At 37.7% G+C, this 25,045-nt stretch overlaps 1 protein-coding gene across 1 annotated transcript in view; it reads left to right on the forward strand.

Annotated features, from left to right (window-relative positions):
- CWF19L2 (CWF19 like cell cycle control factor 2) overlaps positions 1 to 25,045 on the forward strand; it is a 78,724-nt gene that overhangs the window by 12,648 nt on the left and 41,031 nt on the right. The window contains exons 4-10 of the mRNA XM_074158981.1: positions 414 to 521; positions 3,397 to 3,516; positions 5,020 to 5,113; positions 6,257 to 6,372; positions 8,325 to 9,040; positions 12,224 to 12,320; positions 15,337 to 15,426. Of these exons, the coding sequence (XP_074015082.1) occupies positions 414 to 521; positions 3,397 to 3,516; positions 5,020 to 5,113; positions 6,257 to 6,372; positions 8,325 to 9,040; positions 12,224 to 12,320; positions 15,337 to 15,426 (1,341 nt within the window). The remainder of the gene's footprint in view (positions 1 to 413; positions 522 to 3,396; positions 3,517 to 5,019; positions 5,114 to 6,256; positions 6,373 to 8,324; positions 9,041 to 12,223; positions 12,321 to 15,336; positions 15,427 to 25,045) is intronic.

A 25,045-nucleotide genomic window follows, 5' to 3' on the forward strand; every position in this document is an offset into this window, starting at 1 on the left:
AGTGTTACTGATTTTACTTTTTTAATGTAGAACTTAGTAATGAATTTAGATTTTTTTTTTTTTTTAATTTTTTTTTTGTAATGCCATAAAGTCAGTTGGTTTTGGTTTTATTCTGGCAGTTTTTAACTTCAGTAGCGTTGTGCTAATAAACTGCCAGGGTGAACTAGTGTTACATACTGTGATGTGATCATGAAGTATGATGGAATATTTTGATCATGAAGGAACAATCTCCTATGGGAATATCAATATTGTATTTTTATTATCAGTATTTTAAAATACTAAATAGTGCTATGTTAGTAATGCTAATCGACATCAGTTTTGATTGTCAATATACTTGGTAAGTATTGCATTTTATCAACATATAATACTATGTTACACTGTTATTATTTTTCTTTACACTAAACTCTTTTTAGGATTCTTCAGTTGAATGGGTTGAGTCAAATGCGTCACTGTCCAATAACACAGAAAAGGCTTGGAAGGTCAACAAGCAATCAGATGCTGTGAAAGAACCCTCCTTGCAGGTAAGCAGTCTGATAACTACTCCAGAAATAAATTCAGCATGTGAAACGTGCTTAGGTTTCTTGACAACTCTTTTGCAATGTGTTCAACAAAACCTATTTTACAGACAAATGTCTTTGCTTAGCTAGGCAAATGTTACATTTCATTCATTGGAAGACTTCTCTACCTAGTAGTTGCTTAGTACTTAACAAGTACTAAGTACTTAGTACTAAGTAAGTTAGTTAAGTACTAACTACTTAAGTACTTAGTACTTAAGTACTTAGTACTACTTAAGTACTAAGTACTTAACAAGTACTACAACTTATGGGACTGTTTAGTATGAGGAAGAGGAGGCTGAGGGGAGACCTCATCACTCTCTACAACTACTTGAAAGGACACTGTAGAGAGGTTGGTGCTGGTCTCTTCGCACAGGTAATTAATGACAGAACGAGAGGGAATGGCTTCAAGCTCCAACAGGGTAGGTTTAGACTGAACATTAGGAAAGAATTTTTCACAGAAAGAGTGGTCGGGCATTGGAATAGGCTGCCCAGGGAGGTGGTTGAGTCACCATCCCTGGATGTGTTTAAGAGACGTTTAGATGTGGTGTTGGGGGATATAATATAGGGAAGAACTTTGTAGTGTAGGGTAGATGGTTGGACTCGATGATCCCAAGGGTCTCTTCCAACCTGGATGATTCTATGCTTCTATGATTCTAAGGCACTATGCTTGAAGTTGTCTAGCACCAATTCCTTTTATCATGTTTTGAGGCTCTAGCAACTTAGCTTGATTTTCTTGAAGTGGTCAACTTAAAGATCTTGACTAGACATAGTATTTTTTTCCGCATAATTTTGGTGGCTGTTCTACAGTTGAATGAGTTTTTGCTTCTGTGGTGCTTAAACAGATAAGGAGGAGAGGTGTAGAACTTCGCAGTAACAATATTTATGGAATCAATGCCTCTTTCAATCTTCCTAGGTGAATTCTGTGCCCAGTAAGCAGTGTCTGTTCTGGAAAATTGAGTCATTCTGAAATGAACTGCTCTGATTTCAGTACCATAAACGTAGTCACATATCACAACATCCTCAGTTGTGTGAAAATGATGATTTTTAATTTAGTGTCTAATTCCGCTCGTGAAAAAAGTCCCTGTTTCTCATTCTGAATTTGTACATCTTGTTAAGAGAAATAAAAAGGATCTCTGAATCATATCTGTCTTCTTGGAAAAGTGTAAAGTAATGAAATAGAAATCCTTATGTATGTCATGATAATTTATACTACAAAACCATTTTTTTCCAAGTATTTATTGTATAATGTGCACCCTGGGCTTGTCTATTTTGGATAAAGAGTGTGTTTTTGAAAGGAATTACCTGGTCATCCCTATTTTTTGTATTTTGGTTCACATTATGGAGAAGTCTTGGTGCATGTAAGTCCATTTCCTGTTGGATTAAACCAAGTTAGAATGTATGTTCTCAAAGTGCAGCTAAGGTGCTCCATGGGACCAGTCTTGGACTAGTCCAGAGTGCTTACTTAAAAAAAAAGCAAAACAAAGGACAAAAAAAAAATTAAAAAAAAAATCCCCAAACCTGCAGAGCTGAAACCTGTATAGAAGACAGTCAGGCGCTTTTCAGTGATGCCTCATGACAGGACCAGAGACAGTGGGTGCAGATGGAAACACAGGAGTTTCTGTCTGAACATCAGGAAACAGTGTTTTACTGTGAGGGTGACCAGGCACTGGCACAGGTTACTTGCAGAGGTCGAGGAATCTCCATCCTTGGATATATTTACAAGCTGTCTGGATCAGGTCCTGGGCAACTGGCTCTAGGTGGCTCTGCTTGAGCAGGGGGTTTGGACCAGATGACCTCTAGAGGTCCCATGCACATCCACTTCTCCCGAGGTCCCACGCACATCCCACTTCCATGTTGCTTGCTGGTGTGGCCATAGATACTGTCGAATCACTTGAAGATAGATTATTTTTCAGTTCCTTCTCTTTCTTGGAGAAGATCTGAGAAGTGGAATGTTGTGTTTCACCTCTGAAACTCTCTGATGTGTTGCCTCGTGTAATTTTTAAATAACAGAGAAAGTGTGACATATAGCATGTCTTCAGACTGACAACTCGGACTTGAACCCTACTGAAGATATGAAGACTGTTCTACAAGGATATGTTTCAAACTAGGTGAAATCTTGTCATTTTGGTTGTATACTATCCCCAGAAATGTTCCAAGTGCTTTTTTTTTTTTTCAGAGTAGTTGTTTATAGTGTGTATGTCACCGCTTTCTTTTGAGGCTTCAGGCTTTGTATATATAAAGGTACTAGGTATATTGAGGCTTTTTACGTGCTGCTTTTCTTTAAAGAGTAGTCCTCATTTGTAAAATGTCCTTGGCCTGGCTTAGGTTTTTTATGTGCCCTGTTGTTGTGGGTACAGCACACAGAATTTAGATGTGTAACTGTTTAATTTGAGGGTGCAGCTAGTGCTTGGATATCAGAGGTATGAACTCTGTTCAGTTAGATTGTGGATTTTGTATACACTAAAAGAGATGTAGGAGGCCATGAAGTCAGAATTAGCCAGATGAAAAGGAATTTGTCTAGATGTACAATGTTCTTTTAAGTGAATAATAAGCAGTCCAGACGGTTTGCATGTTTACTAGTGTCTTAAATATATTGTGAAGAGGTATTTCAAATTACAGAAAGGTATTTATGAAATTTATTTGTGTGAGTACTAAAAACTTGAAAGATTGGGGTTCTTCAAATCATACTTGCTTTTCATTGAAGTATTTCATATGTGTTCGTAAAACCTATACTTTTTATAGTAAGTAATATTCGTCAGTAGGTGCACTGGTTTGATTTGTACCTAAGCTATGTTGTTGTTGGAAGCATGAACACTGATTCTTTGTGTTTATTTTAAAGAGAGAAGAATGGATGAATTTAGACTTCATGTCATTGAAAACCACGTCAGCAGCAGCTGTCAAAGGTGAAAGACACAAAGAAAAAATATTGGAACGACAGAAAGCTCAAGAAATTGAGCAGGTAGGAGGAATTAGTACATCAACCTTTTTCTGCATCTTTCTAAATTTTGTGTGATGAACGAACAAATGAATTGGTTCAAATACATAAGTCTTTGTATAGTTTTTAAACTAATGCCTGATGTGTTACATGATAGTGATTTTAATTAAATTAATCAGTTATTTGTTCTGTTTGGGATGGGAAGGGTTCTTGTGGAGAAAAGCCTTTAAACTATCTTCTAAGTATGGATAAAGCCAGTTTTGTTAGTACTAAGTTCTGTGGTATTTGAAGTGCTTCTGAGATGTTTTACTTAATAACAATGACAGTCTGGCCTTCTTCCCCATGGTGTGCGTGAAGGGAGCACATTGTTTTGTCTGATAAAAGCCTTCCTAAGTTTCTGTCTTAAAGCATAGGGTGCTGTGGCTTGTCTTTTCCTGAAGAAGAATTCAAAGCAGTTGCTGTGCCTTTCATGCTACAGTTGTGCATGAGCACGTTGGGTGGATTGGGGTCTGGCTGGGGAAGGGGTTGCTGTCATTGAATTAGTTCTGTTTACATACAGTTGCTGGCTACTTCATTTGTTCATTCAGCTCCTTAAATGCAATGTAGTCTGATCTGAAAACATAGTTGTTGATCACTATCTAATATTTACTTGTCCTCATATCTCACAGTAGGCCATTTGTAGCTGTTAGGTTTTCCAGTTAGTTGTGTTGTGGCTCAGAACCAGATTAACCTGGAGCGCTGTTCTTGTGTAGTATGCAGCGCTTCGTTATTGTCTTTTGAGAAGGGATTAACCATTTTTGTTTTTTTCCCCACATAACTTTTTGCTGAACATTTTTTCTGAGCTGTTGAAGAACCCTTTAATGTGAAGATCTTAAATCACCAGAATATCGGCATGTATTCTATGATTAATGATCATTTATATGTATTCTTGATCCTAGAAGAATACAATTTTTATAGACTCTCCCACCAAACCACTTTCTCTCCATGCAGTTTTATACTTTTGTGTTTTCTGCACCAGAATGTCTGTCCTTTCTTTGATGCCCAAACCAATGTGTAAAACAGCATGCCAGTGGTGGTGATGAGTTGATGATATAATATAGACAAATTCGAAATTCTATAAGTTCAGGAATGCCTAATCAGCCCTTTTCTCCAGGGGACTTCATTGCCTGCTTCCAGAGAAGTCAGTAGACAGAATCACAGTAAGCGATCTAGTTTGAGGGTAATAAGCAGTAACTTGAGGTAAACTTAAGAGCCCCCATAACAGCAGGGCTTGAGATGCAAGTGCATATTACTGCTACACAGGCAATGAAGTCAAACAGTAAAACTGCTTCTGTGTAATAAGGATGCCAACTAAGCGCGCTTTGGAGAGCTTTGACTCAGGATGGAATGTTTATTTCTACCTGTCTTTAGATAGCATCAGTTATGAGTAAGCTGTTCTATTCCCACGCAAATCTCACAAAATTTATCAAATCTTCAAGAAAATACAAACCATATGCTATGCACACATAAAAATTATTTCTGTTTTAGGCGATGCTGTCTGAGAGAGAACTCAATCCCTATTGGAAAGATGGTGGTACAGGTTTGCCACCAGAAAAGGGTGAAGCAGCTTCAGTTAAGAAAGGTAAACAGCAACTTTTAGTAATAATTTTCTCTCTCCAGTCTCTAGTCTATGTGTTGGTAACACGTTAATACTAATGTTGATGTAAAGAGATTATGAATAACATATAATAAAGTAAAAATTGGACGAAAATTCACTAGTGAACATTGGGTTAATATCATAGCATGTTGCTTTGTAGAATTTCTCTTCACTGTTTTTTAATCTTGAGTGGTTTGACCTTCAATATCTTTACAGAAGTTCTCCATTTTGAACTAATTAGAGGAAAGCATGATTTAACCAAGACAAGATAAATTGTTGTCATCTCATTTGCTTTCTTTCATTCCATTACACAAATTATAGTTTTAAAATATTCAACCACAGAAGTCTGAGTCACATTAAAATAAAGTACATTACAGATGCAGTTTGTGAAAGATATTATTTCTGTAACCTTTTCCCTTCTTTCCTTACCCCAGGGTTATCCTGCCTATTTCCTGCAAGAACAGTTAGAAAAATGTTTTTCATAATGTCATGAAACATTTATTATGTGATAAGAAGGGTCCTTGTATTCTGTCAGCAGGGAATAGCAGGGTCCCTGGCTTTTCTCTTTGGGAACCTTTCCCTGTGGACAGTCTGTCCTGCAAACCATTAGCCTCATGCCCACTTTCAGGAGTCACAGAGATCAATCAGCGAGCTGTAAGAGGTGACAGGCATCAGTGAGTATGTGTCCTGAATGTTAAGACCTCTGCTAGCTTCTCAAATGGAAAGCAATGGGTTACTCATTAATTTTCTGAGAAGGAGAATGCACTTGCTTCTATGTAAGGAGTATGCCAAAGGCTGGACGCAGAAAGTGGAAACAATAAGAGGTTCTTTAATTTCATAAAAAAACCCCACAACTTCTCATATGCCACTCCTGTCTTGGAAACTGCTTGTTGTGTTCTATGATAAAATGGAGAAGCTTAATTAAATGAGTGCTATTACTGACGTATATCCAGGATTAACTTATAAAAACATGTATTTATATTATTATATTCTTTCTATTTTTATTTTGCATCCCTTCAATTTTTACATTAAGTTTAGGTGAAGATTTAATGTCATGTACAGAGTAATGTTACATAGGAATAACTACTGAGATATAAAACTATGACCTCTCATTGTTTTCTACTTTAGTTACGGTGGTAGAAGATGCTGGATTAAGTTGGTTACGAAAGTCATACCAAAGGATGAAGGAGCAGGCTGAGAGAGAGAAACGAAATCTTGAGGAAATTGTAGCTGAGAGATATGGGGTAAGGATCTTCAATTACTTTTTTTTTTTTTCTTCCATACTATTAGATCCTTGGAAAAGGTTACTTTCATGTAAAGGCACAAAATATGTAGTGTAAGTCATAAGGAAGGAAGCAGGAAAAAAACAGCCTCTGAAGCTTCTCTCAAGCGATGAAGAGTTTAAAGCTACCCAGTCTTTTATATCTTTTTGTTAAATATTTTCTAATATATGGGATCCTATAGCAAATATAAGATACTTATCTTCTGCATCAAGTGATGCAGAAAGGCTGAGAGAGCTGGGACTCTTTAGCCTGGAGAAGAGAAGGCTGAGGGGAGACCTTATCAATGCTTATAAGTATCTGAAGGGTGAGTTGAAGGAGGAGGGAGCCAGACTCTTTTCAGTGGTTGCCAGTGAGAGGACGAGGGGCAACGGGCACAAGCTGGAACATAGGAGGTTCCACTCAAATATGAGAAGAAACTTCTTTACGGTGAGGGTGACAGAGCCCTGGAACAGGCTGCCCAGGGAGGTTGTGGAGTCCCCTTCTTTGGAGATTTTCAAGACCTGCCTGGGTGCAGTCCTGAGTAACATGCTCTGACATGCTCTGGGCAATCCTGCTTCGGCAGGGGAGTTGGACTAGATGATCTTTATGGTCCCTTCCAACTCTAAAAAATTCAGTGAAATTCAGTGATCCCAGTTACAAAATACCTGAGTTCTTCCAAAATTATGATCTGTACTAGAAAATATATTTCGTTCTTCTGCGCATAGCAGATAATAATGCACGTTGAGGGTAATAATAATGCCAAGATAATTTGGAGAGCTGTGTCAAATTTTACCAAGTATAAATCTTCTGGCCACTTGTGATGTGCTCAGTCCAGTTATACTGAGAAAGCTGCTTGCTTCTGAAGGGTTTAAAAGTCTTCAAAATTCATTTTTAATAAAAATCTGCCATAACAATATTAACTCTTTAAAGCCTGTCCCCCCTACATATTATATTATTGTTTTTAAAAGCACTGGTTAAAGGTGTGGGGTGTTAAATCTTGGCCATAGTGTTACTTTTGAGTTTTCTGTGAGTTTTTGATTAGGTTGGTTTGGTTGTGGAAATCTCGGTTAAAGACAGCATGACTTCATACTGTTGTTTTTGAACTGAATTGTAGTCACTCCTGAGTGATGAAACCAACATGGTCAATGCTGATAGAAATCATTCAATGTCAGTGATTGGAAAGAATATTATTTTTAATAATCTTTATCAAGAAACTAGAATTAAAACAGCATGAACCACTCTGACTGCAGGATAGTGATTCAAAGATATCCCTGCCTGATTTGCTTCAGTATATGATGTTTTGAGGAAAAAAAAACAAAGTAATTGGTGGCTTTTAATTCAGCTAGAAAGAGAGAAGAGGAACAGTCCACCTTTTGCATGATTGCCTAATGGATAGAGTATTTGTCCAGAAAGCCAGAGACAGGAGATTCAAAGCCCGTTTCAAGCTCAATATTTTGAACCCCCACTTCTGTATTTTTAAGAGTTTAACTAGCCTGTACAATGGTTTAGTGGGAATGTCCATTGGTTCTATAGAAGCTGAGCATCTGGTGAGCATAAATGCAAAGCTCATGAGTGAGAAAGGGGAAGCCTCTCTCCCTGGCTCAAGCCCCTAATCTCCCAGTTGCCAGGAAGAGACAGTTGTGAGGCTCTGGTCTCTGTTTCCAGAAGTGCTTTAGCACTTTACTTTAGAGCCACAGGATGAAAGTTAGAAATTGTCCAAGAGAGGAATGAGAAAGTCTTCCCAACAGAGCATCTTAGATGTGAGGCTATAAATTTCCTTTCTCGTACTGGTCTTCCGGTCCACTCCATGGCTTGTGCCTTGCCCTTTGCGCAGTGACTCACAGAATGGTGCCTTTCTTGTAATACTTTGTAGAGAGCTTCACAATACCCCAGGATCTTACAAGCAGTATGACTTTTTTTATTCTGTTTTATAGTCCATGGAGGTATTTCAGTCACGATTAGAAGAAGCTGAAAAAGTTGCATCCAGAAAGGAAAATTATTATAGAAGTGGAAGATGGAAGAAAACTGACTATTCAGAAAGTGAGAAAGAGAAGAAAGAACAGTATACGAAAAAGGACACACGAGATGAACATGACAGAAACAGAAGCACGTTTGGGAGCTATACTAGGGAGAAATACAGCGGCAAGGGATGGGCGCAAGAAGACAAAGGTTACAAACGAGATATGTCAAGAGAAGACCAAGAATGTGGACACAGTAGCACGGACTCAGTATTGAGAGGCTACAGCTCCAAAGCAGAAAAACACTCCGATGAAAAACGAAGTCAGGAAAAGAGTTCATCTCTAAGCAACATAAAACACAAATTTCTGAAGCCCTCTGAAGATGATGTATCATCTTACAGTGCATCTAGAGACTACAATTCACAGCAGTCCTCTTCCAAACTGCCGGCTCATGGCTCTTTGAGCAGCCGTTTCCAAAAACCTAGTGAGGATACTGTGCCATGGACCAAAACACACACAAAAGATAACCATGAGAAATTCATGTCTGATCAAAAATCATCAGGTACAAGGGAAAAAATTGATGACAATAGTTGGGAAAGAACTCCAAGTGATGAAAAAGAGAAGTCGCAACAGGAATACCCAAGTGATATCACCGAGATGAAACAAAACGACAGTAAAACATCATGCTCTGGGTATTTTACAAACATCTTTACTTGTCTTTTATTTGCTGTATTTTTCATGGCAAAGTATACTGGAAGCTCTTCCTTCTTTGTGATAGTATCAGATCTGATCATATCAGATCCCTTTAGTTAGGAGGAGGCTTGCCTCCCAGCTAGGGGCAGCTACAACGGACCACTGTAAAAGTAATGAACACCCCTACTTGTCCTGTCTCCTCAGCATATTTGAGAACTGCTAACGATAGATTATTTTCTGCTTCTTTCTAATGTTAGTTCACAATGCAGTGAAATTTGCTTCATAAGCAAAAAACCTGCAAAACAATATCTTAATTGTTCCTGAGTTTATAAAAGACAAACTTGAAATGTTAGAAAACGCTGACTGAAAACTGAAATAATTAATACAGCAGCGATAGGTTTGTCACCTGTGAGATGAACCCATATGCTGAAGTAGTAGCATATGAAAAATATTAGAAGGGATTGATTAGAAAAATGCATTTTCTGTGGGAAAGTAGAAAGGTAAATAGGAGTGGGAAGGGAAACGCAAACTAATAAGTGGTAGGAATTTCAGTTTGCCTGACTCGCTTTAGTGAAAGACAACAGAGAGTAGTAAGGAGAGGTGGTCAGAAAGGTAAGTTGTAGACAACTGAGCTTTTGCTCTACTCGAGGCCACCTGTTCTCCAGTGTTACCAGCTTGCTGGTTCTTCCAGTGGCATGAGTAGTGTGGTTATTACTGTGAATGCTTTCCTTCAGCCTGTTTGCTGGGGGTGCAGGGGGAGAAATGGAGAACACCTTGGGGCAGTGTAAGCCCTGTTCAGCAGCAGCCAGAGCACTGGTGTGTTACCAGCACTGTTGTAGTCACCAGTTAAGTCCAGAGCACAGCACCATACGGGCTGCTGGGAAGAGCATGAACTCCATCCCAGCCAGACCTAGCAGAGCATGTAATTCTTGAGTAGAAGTTAGTGATACCACGGCCTTGTTATTGTTGTCTTAAAAGAAGCAACTACTCCTTTACAGTCTATTATTATTATTATTATTATTTTTTAATTGCAAGTACAAACCCTGTACCTTTTAGCTTTTGGTTACCACGTGTAGTAAGTGCAATGCTAATTGTAACTGTACAGAGCTGCAAATTTTGGGAAACTACATTGCGTATGGAAGCTTTTGGCTTATTCAAGTTTAAATAATTAAATTATTATGATAGAAAAGATAATTTTTCCTTTTCTCACAGAAGAAAACTAAAATTAGAGACTATTTAGCTGATACTTTCTTTTGCATGTGTTTTCTGTTCTAGTAGTTAAACCCAATTGTGCATCTTCTTTCGACATTTTAATTTTATTTCTTAGCCAATACAATTACTGAGCTGATTTATTAGTAAAATGGAGGTTATTTAGGCCTGGAAAACCACATAACATCTGCTTATTGACTTATTTATTTCCAAATTCTTTTAAGCTGACTCTTGACTCCTAAGCTTCTGTGTGAGACAGAGTATCACCTGTCTTCCTGTTTCCTTCAGTGGGAGTTGTCTCTTTTTGTAGAATTTTGTAGAAAATTCTGACTCTTGGAACATTTCAGTTTTGGATATGTGGGGTAGTTACCTGTTGGGGATAGTTTACATGCTGCTACTCTCTTCCTGAAATTTCAAGTCTTCTAATACATGTACTCTTCTAGTGGTGTTCGCTCAATCACAAAAAGTAGATCTTCATTGATGTGAAGGCTTGGATTAATAGGTGTTGCTGATTCGGTTCCTCATCTCTCATGCTGACAATGTACCTTTTGAGTTTTATCCCTTTTAAAACACAGAGAGGGTTTTTTCAGCCTATAAATCAAAGTGTTTTGGACAGTTATGACACAGGTTAATTAAAAGTGCTGATTGGATGTCCAAGTGATCTACCTAGAGGAAAAGGCCGTCCAGCTAGCGTTTGCTGAAAATCACACTTAGTAATGTGACTGGTTCAGATTTTAATTTGAGACAAGATAAAAAGCAAAACAAAACAATGTCTCTAGTCTCAAAAAGTTCAGACAATGATTAAAGTGCTAACACCACTTAAATAAAGCATGTATGAAGTAATAAACAGCTCTTGCTCCCTTTACTGAAATAGTCTGCATTGTTTTGAAAAATATAGGTTAAGGAAAAGTGCGAACTTAATCTTTGAATGTTCTGTTTCTGATGAAGTTAATGTAGATGTTTCTGCTGAGTTTTTTTGTTTTGTATTGGGCATCTTCAGAACAGACAGAAGTAGCTTTGGTAATTTTCTCAGGCCTGGGGAGGTCTGGCAGTTAAGATCACACCGTCTTTGAAGTTCTCCTGTTCTTCAAATCCTACATGGTTTAACAATATTGAGTAGTGACTGAATTCTCTCTCTCTCTCTTTTAATAGCAGGGACCAATATCATAACCATATTCTTATGTCTTTTTTGTGTTAGATATTTTACTTTTAAAGTTGGTTGGCTTTAGTCTTTCCCAGGGTTAGAGAAGAAGAGCCAGACTTGTTTGATGCCTCTTTGCAATAATTCTTAGAGACCTTATTTATTATCATAAGAACTCATACATCCACCTTTAAATATTAAAATTAAGATACGATATTATTTATTACTAGCTATAGTTTCCCTAGGGAGACTTCATGTTTTAAAAATGGTCCCAGTTAATTTTCCATGGAAACTTTGCCATATCAGCCATAATGTCTTTAGAAGCAAAGATTTCACTGTGAGGAGATAAGTCTGGGCATATAAATAGTTTTCAGAAATGTAAGGCCATTTGGCATATTGGAGGAGAAAAACTGGGAAATGGGTGATTTTGTTGGAGCTGAGAAGTAAAACCATGACCAAAGCCAGAAAGGACCGTTACAGAGTGGGTTTAAATTACTCTTCTGCTCTTCTTTTCTGTGCTTTTTGTCTGCTTATACCTGTTATTGGCGCTTGACTGTTTTTTCATACTGAGAAGGTGTTCATAGATGGTGCTTTTCATTTTAATTGATCTCAAAAGTAAAAGGAAACATACCTCATAAAAATTTTATTCAAGCTTTTTGGTTTCAGAGTTCTTGGCAACTTCTGACTGCAAATACATTTTTATAATATGTTGTTATTGATTATTTTGGCAATAGGAGCATACGCACCAGTACAGTAGGCATATAATACTTAATTACACATTGTGAAAACTACATTGTTTTTCTATGGGTTTAGTGCTGCTGGTGTTTTACAGACATACAGCAAAGGATGAGCCGCCTCGGGTCCTTACTGGAGAGGAGATGAACAGACTGGGAGCGAGGATTGTGAAGGCAGAACTCATGGGAGACATGGTAATGTCTTTGAAAAATTGCCATGATTTACTGCAATTTGTCTTTAAAGCTCACAGTGATTTAGTTGTTTAAAAAGAAAAAAATAAAGGTATTGATTCAAGCAAATAAAGTCCTGCAAAATTTGATGAGGTAGGATTTAAAGATACTGCTTTTACTGTAACTTCTGCTTTAAATGGAATGGTTCATAGACTAGAATAGAGGATTCAGGTCCCCAGGTTTTGTAGGCTAGGCAGCATATCCAAAACCAGTTGTTGCCTTTTTCATAGGTTTTACTGTGGTTTTACTAAGCAGGGAACAGGTGACAACTACAAAGCTGCCACTGTATGTTACAAGGTTGTGTCTGGAGCTTTTGTTTTTTCATCAGCTTTGTCACAGGTAGGTGCTTTGTGGTCCATAGCTCTGCTGTATCAGCGTAACTTAGTAGATTATGATGTGGAAATATAAAACTGAAAAGGAACCACATAGGCCATTGCATCCAGCTCTGCAATGAGAACAGCTGTGGAACACGCTGTGGTCAGCTCCTCAAAATCTCTGCCCCGAGGAAGACGGGGTCTGTGGAGCCGAGATAAACAGCTGCACCTTTAATTATGTTTTAGGAGGCTTGTTTCAGACAGAAACCTAAGGGATCAAGAACTTCACTCTTTTGGAGAACTCTAAACTCTGGAAGTACATATTTTTTTATTTTTTTAATTACATGGCTATAGTGAGTTAATTGCGTGCAGTAATACTGCCTGGAAGTTTCAATTATAACAAGGTCATAGTCTGTTAGTTTTTAAGCTGTTTTACAAGGGCTTGCTCTGAATGTCTCTCAAGGAAGAATTGCTGCTTTTTTTTCACGGATATAATAACAGTTTTTAAGAAGTGAATCCTATCACTGTGGGCCTTTGTTTTTATTTTTTTTAAGATTAATGTTTAATGTACCTGTTTACCTTGCCTCTTGTGACAGAATATTTGCACCAAAATCTGCATCACTAAGAAGTAATAAATGAGACACGTTACGACTTCAAGTGCCAAATTAATACTTCCTGAGAGCCATTGATTCTTTGATTTGTGGGAAGTTTTAGGATGTTTGACATATGATTTTATTGCTGGATTAGAACTTGGAGTTGGTTTTTGTCAAAGCCCCCATCACATAATTTAAATTTTGCTAGGAGAAAGTGTTCATTTTATAAATATTTTATTTTCAAATGACTTTATATTATGGATTCTTTTTCCAGAGACTTTAGACACAGATGTGTGTATGTAGCTTTACAAAATTTGAACAAATACACCTTTTCTAGAAATTCTGTCCATTTGAAATCTTACCAACTTCAAAAGTGAATTGAAAGTAACTTTAAGCAGTGTATTTTCTACTGAGATATAATGAGTCTTAATGATTTAAATAGATGCCTCCGTGTTTTAACCTCTAGTTTTCCTGATTAACATACAAAAAATACTGGTGAGGAAAAAATATGTTTATGGGTGTAATTATATGATAAGCTTATAAGGAACTGGTGTTAGTCAGTTAGGATATTATTTTAAGATATTTTCCTACAGGGGAAAATGATTGAAGCTAGCTATACAGTAGTTGCTATAAAGTACTGGGGAGGGGAAAGTTTTCCAAAGACTTTCATGGAGAAGAGCAAAAATTTTAAAACTTTTTTTTTTTTTTTTTATTATTCAGCTTCAATAGCGTTGACCAAATAAAAGTTTGGGCACAAGTGTGGGGTTTTTCTTTTCAGACTGACAGTAGCAGAATAACAGTAATTTCAATAAAAATATACAGTTATTCTGTGAGGAGAGAATGATTGTTTTATTATTCTGCCGATGCATTTTGACCAAAAAATCATGTAGCAGAAGCCAACATTACAGCTTTATTGTTAATTTTATATATACATTTTTCTACATATGCATTTTGAATTAGCCTAGTTTAAAAAAAAAAAAAAACAAAACCAAAACAAACCAAAAGCAACAAAACCAAACCACAGTATAAAATAATAAGAGAGATAACCTTTGCCTTGTTGCTCTTTAAATATTTCTTCATGGGCTTTCTTTGATCAGATTGAAAATGCAGTTTGTTTAAACAAGTTCATCCCCACACACCAGAACAGATAAGTATGTAACAGCATGTCCTGGTGGCTGGAGCTCAAGGTTGGTGATGTGGGACAAATGAATTCTGAACCTATTTTTGTTACTGCCTTCCTGTTTGGTGTTGATCACATGACTGAATTTTGGGGCCACAAGTATAGGCTTGATTGCTGGAGTCCAATCAATGAAACTGGAAAAGCTGTCACAGTAGAAATGGTTGTGTTTCTTATGGGTCGATAGGTGGTCACCTGCCAATTCTTAGTAAACCAAGATATTCTAAAATACAAGTATTTGTTTAATAAAGAGGTGGATGAGAGAGGAGCATCAAAAACAATTTACACAAGACTGTAAACAGTTCTCGTTTTCCACTTCTGGTTCATTTTAATACCCAAAGTAAGGTCTTAAGTGCCAAAGCTGAGACACGTGGTGTAGAGAGATATGAAACTGCATAGGAAAAATGAGAGAGATTTCCTTAGAAATTTCTCTAGAGATTTCCCATTGTGTGCATGTGTGTGTATGTGTATATATATAAAAATAAGTAAAAGGATATAAAAAGGATATAAAAAGGTTACCATAACCTGGAAATGTCATACACTTCATGTATTCAGGCTTCCTTATTTAGCTTCCTATACATAAAGTAGCATCTATGCTTAGCTACACAGAGGTTTTATTAGTATAACTGAATAATGTTTAAGCATATTTTTTCTGATGTTTTTGTGACTATATATGTTTCTACATTTTAGATACCTCTGAACAATTTTTTTTAAATTTTATCACCGTTAAAGAATTGTGTGAACTGTCTACATGTTTTCTTTAGTGTTTTGTATTATTAGAGTTTAAAAAAAAAATCAAAACATGAAGACATGGAATGCATAGTTAATTCTGATATAAAGGTCTCTAGAAGTTTAAAATGGTTGAACTAATGGACTACTATCACTTTCTTTTGAAGGAGTTAGCTTCAAAACTTCAAGCAGAACTTGAGAACGCACGCAAATTGAAGGAGACTCAAGGGCAGATTCCAGCAAAGTCTGGTAGAGAGGTAAGGGGAAAACGTTCTTCTTATCTTTGTGCTAACACAATGGTATAATACAGGTAGCAGATGAATTCTAGACAACATGAAATGCACTTAGGAAAATTACAAGGGGTGACTTTTGAACAGCAACTCATCTAATTAAATTGTACTTTTGTGGTAAACAAAACTTTCTCCATTGTACTTTAGCAACTTCCACAGGATTTTTTTACTGGGAATATTTTCTCAGCAACGATATATATCTTCCATTAAAAATAAAATGATATGTGTCAGGTTGTTGACTGTTTGCTGAGGAGGCCTAGACCTTGTGATCTGGAACCTAGGCTCTCTTGCCTTTCAAGCTCCGCAGGTGATCTGCATCTTGCTTAGCTTGCCAGGATTTGGTGCTGGCTGTTAAGTATCTGATGTCTCTGAAGAAGCTGACACTTCAGATGTTGTTCTTTTTAAACGGTGATACTCAAGAAACGTATAGTAATCTTTTTCAACACCAACTTTGATATAGCTACAAGGAAACAGGCTCTGTCCTCATGTTGGAGAGGAGACTTCTAGGCAAGAACTAATGTTCTTGTCCAATTTGACCCCAATTCCACAGTGAGAATTCAGCTGCAAGTCAGCTGAGTTTGAAAAGCCACTAATATTTTTTTCAAAAACGCTTCATCTCAGACCTCATACATTGACTAGTATTTCTCCATTCTCCAGAGACAGACTGAACTGGATGTTAACGTGTGGCCTCTTGTTGACTACTTAGTGACAATCATATTAAAGTATAATTTCACAAGATTTCACAAGCATTTAAGATTACAAAAGCTCTGTATAGGTATACTTTGCTTTGTTGCGGTGCAGTTCTTAGGCATATTTTTTGTGTACATACAAAAAAAACCTGAATAAAGCAGTTTGGAGTTGTGTAATTACACAGGAAAAAATCCTTTCAGATTTTAAAATTTGAAAGCAGAGGACATGTTATGAGTGGTCCTCAAAAATCTTGATAAAGACCTGTTCCTTAGAAATTGAGTTATGAATAATAGTTTTGGTCAGCCTCAGTCTTAACCATAGTGTGATTTTTATCTTAATTTTTAATTAAAGGATTTTTAAAACTAACAGCATGTAGTCATTGTGAAAGTACCAAATATAAATACTGCTTCAATTTTCAGAAAGGAAAAATAATTTAAAAAACCGAAGTGAAGACCTATGTAGCATGAGGCTTCTCTTTCTAGCTCTTTCATCCTGAGGGCAATTGATCTCACAGCTTGTGCTTTTACCGAGTGGTAGGCTGTTTGGCGACAGGGAGATTCTTCCCTACATGTAGAAAGACCAAGCTCTGCGATGAAAGATTTTGGGGATTCAGAAGGATAAACTGACAAAGAAGAAATAGTCTGCATCTTTCTGGTGTGACATGGGTCCTAGTCTCTCTCTGGACTGGCATCTGAAAAATGCATGAGTAGTCCCGCAGGAGCCTTACTGAAAAAGAAAGGTGTATTATAGACTTGGCTAGTTTGGAAATACCATCTTGCTGACCTAAGGCCTCAAAGTTATGATTTTTCTTTTATCATAGTTATGATTTTTCTTTTATCTTTTGTGTGCCTGTCCATATTCAGTTTTGCCCACTTGTGTGTGTATTTACTCAAGCTGGGTCTGGGGACTTACAGGGCATGTCCACTCCTTGTCCAGCATTCTCTTTGAACACGGTGGAAAAAGTTGTGGTTACCCTTACTCTTCCCCTTCTTTTTCTTCCTCTCCTAATGGGGGCCTTGACTAAGCCCCCCATTGACCACTTCAGTCTTGTGATTAGTATAAGCTTCTTTGGAAGATTGAAGGGATGTAAAAACAGGGCTCTTTCCTCTTTGAAGTATCTTGGATGCAAAATGTCTACCCTTGTGAGTTCCATGTTGGCTTTCTCTGAAGCTTGCGATCAGCTTCTTACATAAGTCTAGATGTAGGAGCTTGGTTTTTACATCTGTTCATCTCAGAATGATTATTTTTATGTTAAAGCCCATCTGTCTTGCAGAAGCGATCTTTAATTTGTGGGAGCCAGGCCTGTTGACAGTCCTGCTGTTTTGGGCTCTCCATGGTTTGCCAGTGGAAATAGTCCCTTACAGATACCACAGGGCTGATGTCTGCCATTCTGCAAATGGCTAGTTCTTGAACTGCATCATGCCGGAACAGTTTCAACTTCTTTACAACTTTCTGTAAAGTTGCTCAACTTCTTGGGCTTGCAGTAAATTTGCAGGCTTCACAAACCACGGTGTGTGGTTGAAGTTTACTTGAAGTCACTCAGATTTTAATTTCAGAGCATGAAGGTCTTCCTGTACATTGTAGAGGCTTGTTGTCTCATCTTTATCAATATGCCTTGCCTGTTTCAAGGCTACTTTAGCCTATATTATGTTGCCAGGGTAGCCTTACTGGTTTTACAGCTTCAAACTGATCCTGGACTACCGGGACACAAGCAGGATGTGTTGGGTGCTGCTGTGTCAAGGGCCAGCTGTATCTCAGTGTGTCCATAAACAACCTGGATGTTCAGAACCCATCTTGTTACACAAGAGCAGCTTATTTGTGAAAGTGTATTTGATACGTGGGCATCAGTCCTGCTAAAATGTTGATCACCCAAGTGACAGCCTCAATCAGTTCAGCCAGCTGTATTCCAAGTAAGGTACCTGAAGCAGTTTTCCAAATGGATGTCCCATTGATCCCAAAGCTTTGTCTCTGCTACCTATAACAAACATGAAGCATTTTGTTTCAGGGAGGTCTGTCTCTGGTTCCTTGGAGCAGTATGGCCAATGCCAGGCTGAAAGGTCCTGAAATGTGGCTTTGCCCTATTTTTACTTGGGAGAACTGGAGAGATAAATGAGGAAATAGTGAAGGCAATTCTGAGTGCATCTCCCTTTTATTTTTGATTAATTGAACATGGATCAATTTCCCAATTCAGGTCACTGTGACTGAGTGCAGACTCATGCAGGTGTAAGGGGTGTGCATGGGCGGCTGGGGTTTGTACAGAGGACACGATCAATTCTTCTAACAGCAGTGTTGGATCATTCTACCTTGAAGCGATCAAGAAACTACAGACTGAAAGCACTGTGAAGTGGTAGTTAAATCCTGGTTTTATTTATTTGTTTGTAATAATTGAGAATAAAGGCAAACCTAGCTTTTATAGTTTGATTTAGACAAGAATTCTACCCCATGCAACCCCCAAATTACAGTTTTGAACTGCAGTTTTCAAATGCTGATGTTTGGTGTTTAAAAACCTTAAGTATGTTAGCTGATGCATTTCACCAAGCATAAAGGTCCTGGTAAGACTGCTTTGCTACAGGTTTTCCTTTTTGGCCAAAGTCATCTGTAGTTTTAAGACCTGCTGTTTGTAGTGCATTTAGACATTGCAAGTGGAGATTTGCAGGTGAAAGAAGCCAAAAAGCATGAATATATACATCTTTCCAAACCTAGAATAGCAAGAAAATTCTACAGGGTACTGAAGAAGAAAAGTTCTGAGTAAGGCTACTTGTGTAATTTTATAGCCAAAATTTGTCTTGGGAAAGAGGATTGTTGTTGGGTTTTTTTTGGTGTTTTTTTTTTTTTTTTGTTGGTAGGTAGTGTGCCATTTCTATTAAATAAAATGAGCGATCACGACTGATAAAGTTGTAGGTTTTCTCTGTATGAAGGTATCCCAGATTAAAATTCAGTACAAGTGCAAACGTGTTTGGATTCTCTTGATATTGGGGGGGGGGGGGAAAGTAACTTTGTAAGTTTTCAGCAGCAGTATTGAAGTATTTCTTTTATGCACTACCAGCCCTCTGTCTTGCTTGTCTACCATTTGATTTGTTTTCACCTGCTAGCCTTCTATGTGTCCACAGTGCAGAAAAGATGAAAATTTATTAGTTGAGCTGTTGTTAAATTGTCTGTGGGTTTTGAGTAGCTTTATAAATGGAATTCTTGTGCCTGAATTGACATACAAATTTTTCAAGATAATTTGTGTGGTTGAAGAGCTCAGTTTTTGTATATATTCCTCTTGAAGGCATGAGTAGCTATTATCTTGCTTTGTTTGTACCTCAAGAAAAATGCTAGGGGATATATTGGTTAATATTTGGGGATATTGGTTCACTGAAGTTGTTTGATACTATTCCCATGTTTTTTGTTGCCTACATCACTTCCCATGTCATCTTTAATATTTAATTTCACAATTGCACTTTTTCCTACTTCTTTCATGTGGTAATTTATGTGATAAAATATCTATTCTATCAATAAATAAATAAATAAAAATATATGTATATAAAACACACATATGGAACTTAAATAGAGGATAAGTTTTTTTTAATAACCTCTGAACTGGTATGCTATTGTAAGTGTTTTTCTAGTTAGTTGTGCTATGAGAGTTAAGAAGCATTGCTATTTTTAGGCTTAATGCCTGAATATGCAGTTAAGAAGATGCGAGTTTTCTGCTCTACATTAAGCAGAAGGACTGTGAGAGGACACCACCGTGTATCAGGCTGCTGTAAGTTGGGAAAGCTCCTCAGTAACAAGGCTTTGTGAAACAGAGCAGCAGACTAGACAGGAAGATAATTGGAGGCAAAAGGTAGATTTACTAAGATTTCTTCTCTTCATACTTCCAAATATGCCAATATCTGATATCCTTAAGTCTATCACAGATAATTTTCTGTATTAGTAATGTTAAATAAGCATTTTTGACCCTAGTTTTTCCAGTCTGAAACATGAAATTAGATCAGAACACCATTTTAAGCCATCTAGACACTGAACAAGCACATTGTTCAGTGAGCACTGGTTTACGGCACATTGGATTAGATAGCTGTCATGGAGCAGAGACTCTGTGTGTGTGTGCGTGTGTGTGTCTGTTGTAAATGGAAAGTCTGTAATTGAAAGCACTGAGTGCAAAATGCATAGGTGTCTCAACTGGTTTTGTGTGCTCAGCTCCAGTGAGAGAGACGTCGACTTGTCTGCATCCTGGAAGTCCATAGATGGAAGTTACCTGTGTGGTGTGTCTGGTGCATACTGTGTAGATGTCTCAGGTGGGGTAGAGCCCCTCTCTTTTCACTGCAGGTTACCTTAACTGTGTAGTCTGACAAATTTTAGTAGGATTATACTTAAATCCCTTGAGGATTGTACAGAAATGATGTCTGGCTCTTAATTGCTGAGCTGCAAATTCTTGGAGGCATCCTTTCTTTTTGTACTGCTCATTAGGCATTCACTTCTGGCTACTGCTGGAGCAGGCTTGTTGGGCTTTGGTTTGATCCAGTATCGCTGCTTTTATATTTTAATCTACACATAGAAAATATTCTTTGTGATGATTCTAAATAATTTATGATATCCATAATTTGTGTGCTTTGCCTCTTTAGTTCTTTTTGTTCAGATTTTTTTCCCTATCTTTTATCATATTTCTATCAATATGGTCCCTGCAGAAGAGTTGGAGTTAAATCTGCTAAATTAAAAACAGTTTGCTTTTGAGTTGCTACAGACTGACGTAATTGGGTTTGTGTTTTTTAATCAGGAAATATATTGACATGATGCAAAATTAGGTGACGTTAGACTCGGTTCATGGTGGTAGATGTATGAAGTGTAAGTGTATGCATCTTTTAAAATGGTTTTCAATTCCAAACTAAGTATGGCCTGTAAGAAAAAACCTTCTCAACGCTAAGCCTGTTACTGTGTTCCATAGCACTTAATCAGCATGCAGGAAACAGAAAGTGGTCTCTGCTGAGCAGTTGCTAGAGACAGTTCTTAATAATGATGAATTGTGTTTAAAATACAAAATCATTACAAAATTGAGTGAAAGGTAGAAGATGATACTTTAAGCAAAATAACATGGTAGAGGGTATACTATCATAGAGTATTTAAAAGAAGAGAGTGAAGATCTGAAAGAGTAGAGAGAAACTAATAACAGGCTTTTCTGCCATGCATTTGAGAAATTGTAGGGAAAGCATGAATGATTTCGGCATAGCAAATTTTCGTTTGAATAACTGAATTTTCTATGAAAGTCCATCAGCCTTCAGTCTAGTATGATTCATTTAGTAAATATATTTAAAGCATGAGCAATAAACCAGTGATTGCGATAGATATATATCTGCACACACATAAAATATAAAAACATATATATAATCCACAAGATATATATATATATATATATATATATGTTCCTCAAGATAGCAAAAAAACTCAGAAAAAAATCTCCTAGAGCTTTTCTAATGAAGGGTATGTACTGCTTCTGTGAAGCCTCTTGGGTATGAAAGATATCTGTACAACAGTAGTCTTCAATTTTGGCAGGCAGTGTCTTTCACTTTACAGTAGGCATTTGACTGACATAATGCTGCTTTAAAGGAGAAAGCTTTTTCTAGGCTACCTGTTGGCTCTGTAAGCGTACCACTGCAGTCCGTTGCTTGTGCGGCTCGGGTGGAGAAGGTTTATAGTGCAAGGAGAAGTTAATTTAGCAAGTTTTATGGCATAAGTAGGGCTTGTCTTTTAGTGAAAACCTTCCTAATATCAAGACTTTAATGTACTTCAAATTATTTTACTTTTTTTATTTAATTATTCTTCCTGTAATAATTACATTTCCAACATTTCTTACAAACTACATCTGAGCACAAATTTTGATGTATTGAAGGTCTGATGTTTGATTTGGATCCCCGAAGTGTCTTAGAGTCCAGACTGAGAGAGAATTCTGGGGAACCTAGCTCAGTATATATGATTTTTGTTTTCTTCTTTTCGAAGAATTTACATATTTTTTCAGAAGGGAAACTGAATACAGCAGCTTGGAGTATACCTCGAATCCTATTTATGATAAATACCATTCATGGCATACCATTATGTATAGCTCTGCATTAAGAGAGACAGGGTGGAACATGCTGGATCTTTATCTAGAGAAATTATTTGCAGCACAGTTGTTATCCTGAGACAAGCAAGCTATATGACATTAGGAGTAGCTGAGAGGTATCAGTTGTGGAACAAATGTGAAATAATACTCAATTGGTTCCAATAATAATAATAGGAAAAAATGAAAATGTTTATTTGTCACGTTTTCAAGATTGGACTTTTCAAAAAGAGCTTAAAAATGACAGTGATTCCTTTAAAAAAGGGCCAGTTATCTAAAAGTGGTGTGTTCGTGTGTGTGCGTGTGTGTTTGTGTATATGTGTGTGTACATGTAAAATTTAGATAGTCATTAATACTTTGGAAGTGAAAGAAAGAAGAAAAATAATCAGTGCTTCTGATTTGCTTGGGTTTTTTTCTTAAAAAAAAAAAACAAAACCCAAAACCAAATCACCCTGAAAATTAACATTCTAAATTGTAGGTGTGCCAGCATGTTTAACTATGTTTGGGAATTGAGACTATAAACACAGATATTTTTCTGCATTAAAAATATTTGGTTGTCAAAATTTACCTGTAATGTTTTAGTAACACACGGTTGAGTGGCCTTTCATTGTGACAAATCCAGTGCAGAGCTTAAACACAGTTGTTAGACTTCTGATATATAAAGAATCATTTAAAAATTATTTAAAACAGCTTCTCAGAAAAATACAGCTGAGATACTTGTATTAAAACTAGTATGCTGGTGGTTAATGGTCCTTGTTGAAAGCACAATATAGTTCTGATTTCATTTGGAACTTCAGATGGTGGGGAGGTACAGCAGAAGATGGCTCTTGGCCTGTTGACTCCCAAATGTTTTCAACTCATCATAATTTCTAATTCCTGCTGTTTCATCACACTTGAATCTTGTCTGCAGGGTGGCTGTGCCAGTCTTTCTTAGGCAAAAGTTTGTGTTTTCCGTTCAAAGAGTTAACTAGTTCTGTGTGGTGAGTTGACCCTGTCTGGACGCCAGGTGCCCACTAAGCTGCTCTATCCCTGCCCTTCTCAGCTGGTCACGGGAGAGGAAAAAATACTAAAGGGCTCGTGAGTTGAGATAAGGACAGGGAGATCACTCAGCAATTACTGTCACAGGCAAAACAGACTTGACTTTGGAAAATTAGTTTAATTTATTGCCAACCAGATCAGAGGATGATAATGAGAAATAAAAATTAAATCTTGAAATACCTTCCCCCCACACACCTCTCTTCCTCCCAGGCTCAACTTCACTCCCAATTTTCTCTACCTCCTTCCTCCGAGTGGTGCAGGGGGATGGGGAATGGGGGTTGTGGTCACATTCTCTCTGCTGCTCTTTCCTCTTTGGGGGGAGGACTCCTCACACTCCTCCTGGTCCAGCATGGGGGTCTCTCCCTTGGGAGACAGTTCTCCACAAACTTCTCCAATGTGGGTGCTTTTCATGGGCCGCACTGCTTCATGAACTGCTCCACGTGGGTCCTTTCCATGGGGTGTAGTCCTTCAGAAGAAAACTGCTCCAGCATGGGTCCCCCCAAGGGTTCACAAGTCCTCCCAGCAAACCTGCTCTAGCATGCAGCATGGGCTCCTCTCTCCGTGGGTCCACAGGTCCTGCCAGGAGCTTGCTTCGGCATGGGCTTGCCACAGGGTCACAGCCTCCTTTGGGTGTCCACCTCCTCTGGCGTGGGGTCATCCACAGACTGCAGGTGGATATCTGCTCCACCATGGACCTACATGGGCTGCAGGGGGATCTCTGCTCCGGTGCCTGGAGCACCTCTTCCTCCTCCTTCTTCACTGACCTTGGTTTCTACACAGTTGTTTCTCTTAATCCTCTCTCCTGGTTGCTGTTGTTGCAGGTTTGGGGGTTATTTTTTCCCTTCTGTTATCCCAGAGGCACTACCACCGTTGCCGATGGGTTCAGGCTTGGCTGGCGGTGACTCCATCTTGGAGCTGGCTGGCTGTATGGGACATGGGGGAAGCTTCTAGCAGCTTCTTACAGAAACCACCGCTGTAGCCCCTAGCCCCCCCGGCTACCAAAACCTTGCCACGCTAACCCAATACACTGTAACTGGAACAGGGAGTAATAAAGTGGGCCTACTTTTGCAAAACAGCTTTAACATCATTAGTGCATACATTAAAAAAAATAAAATAGGTATTTACAATATCTGGTGGGTTCATTTCCTGAACACTCTTGTTGATGTCAGTAAGAGAAAATTACACAATTATTTATATGACAAAAATGTATTAAGACAAACTGTCTTAACTTCCTGAATGTAATTTATAGGAAATTGGTTTTCACAATTAAAAAGTACTGGAGAAATGGTATCAGCAACTAAATGATATAAAATATCTTCTGGTTTCAGTACATGTAACAGGTATAAAAGGGCAGAGCGGATAAAACTTCATAAGAGTTCAAACTCATAATACAAAACCTCTGGAGTTTGCTTTGACACTGGAAGCAAAAGTCCTTTCCAAGTGCCGTGCAGTGCTTGTAGCTGATGGTGCCAGTTTTTCTGACTCTGTTTTCCTTCTAACACTAAGTAGAATTTCTGCATATTTTTACTGCTGTGTCTGTCCTGTTGCAATGTTTGTTCAGAGTGAATTCTGGTTTACTTAACAAATTTGACACCCTAACACCTAGAAAAAACATAAGCAAAAACATTCCTGGAAAACCTTTCTGGTGCAGCAGATCCAATTTGAAATCGAAAGGTAGAATCTTGCTGATGCTTCTTTTGGTCTTCGCACAGCCTTACTAAACACATGATATTACACTTCTTTGGATTTCAAATAATTTACACGTAAAACCAATTATAAAAG

Source organism: Numenius arquata, chromosome 1, assembly GCF_964106895.1.
Source record: "Numenius arquata chromosome 1, bNumArq3.hap1.1, whole genome shotgun sequence".
NCBI classification, from domain to species: domain Eukaryota; kingdom Metazoa; phylum Chordata; class Aves; order Charadriiformes; family Scolopacidae; genus Numenius; species Numenius arquata.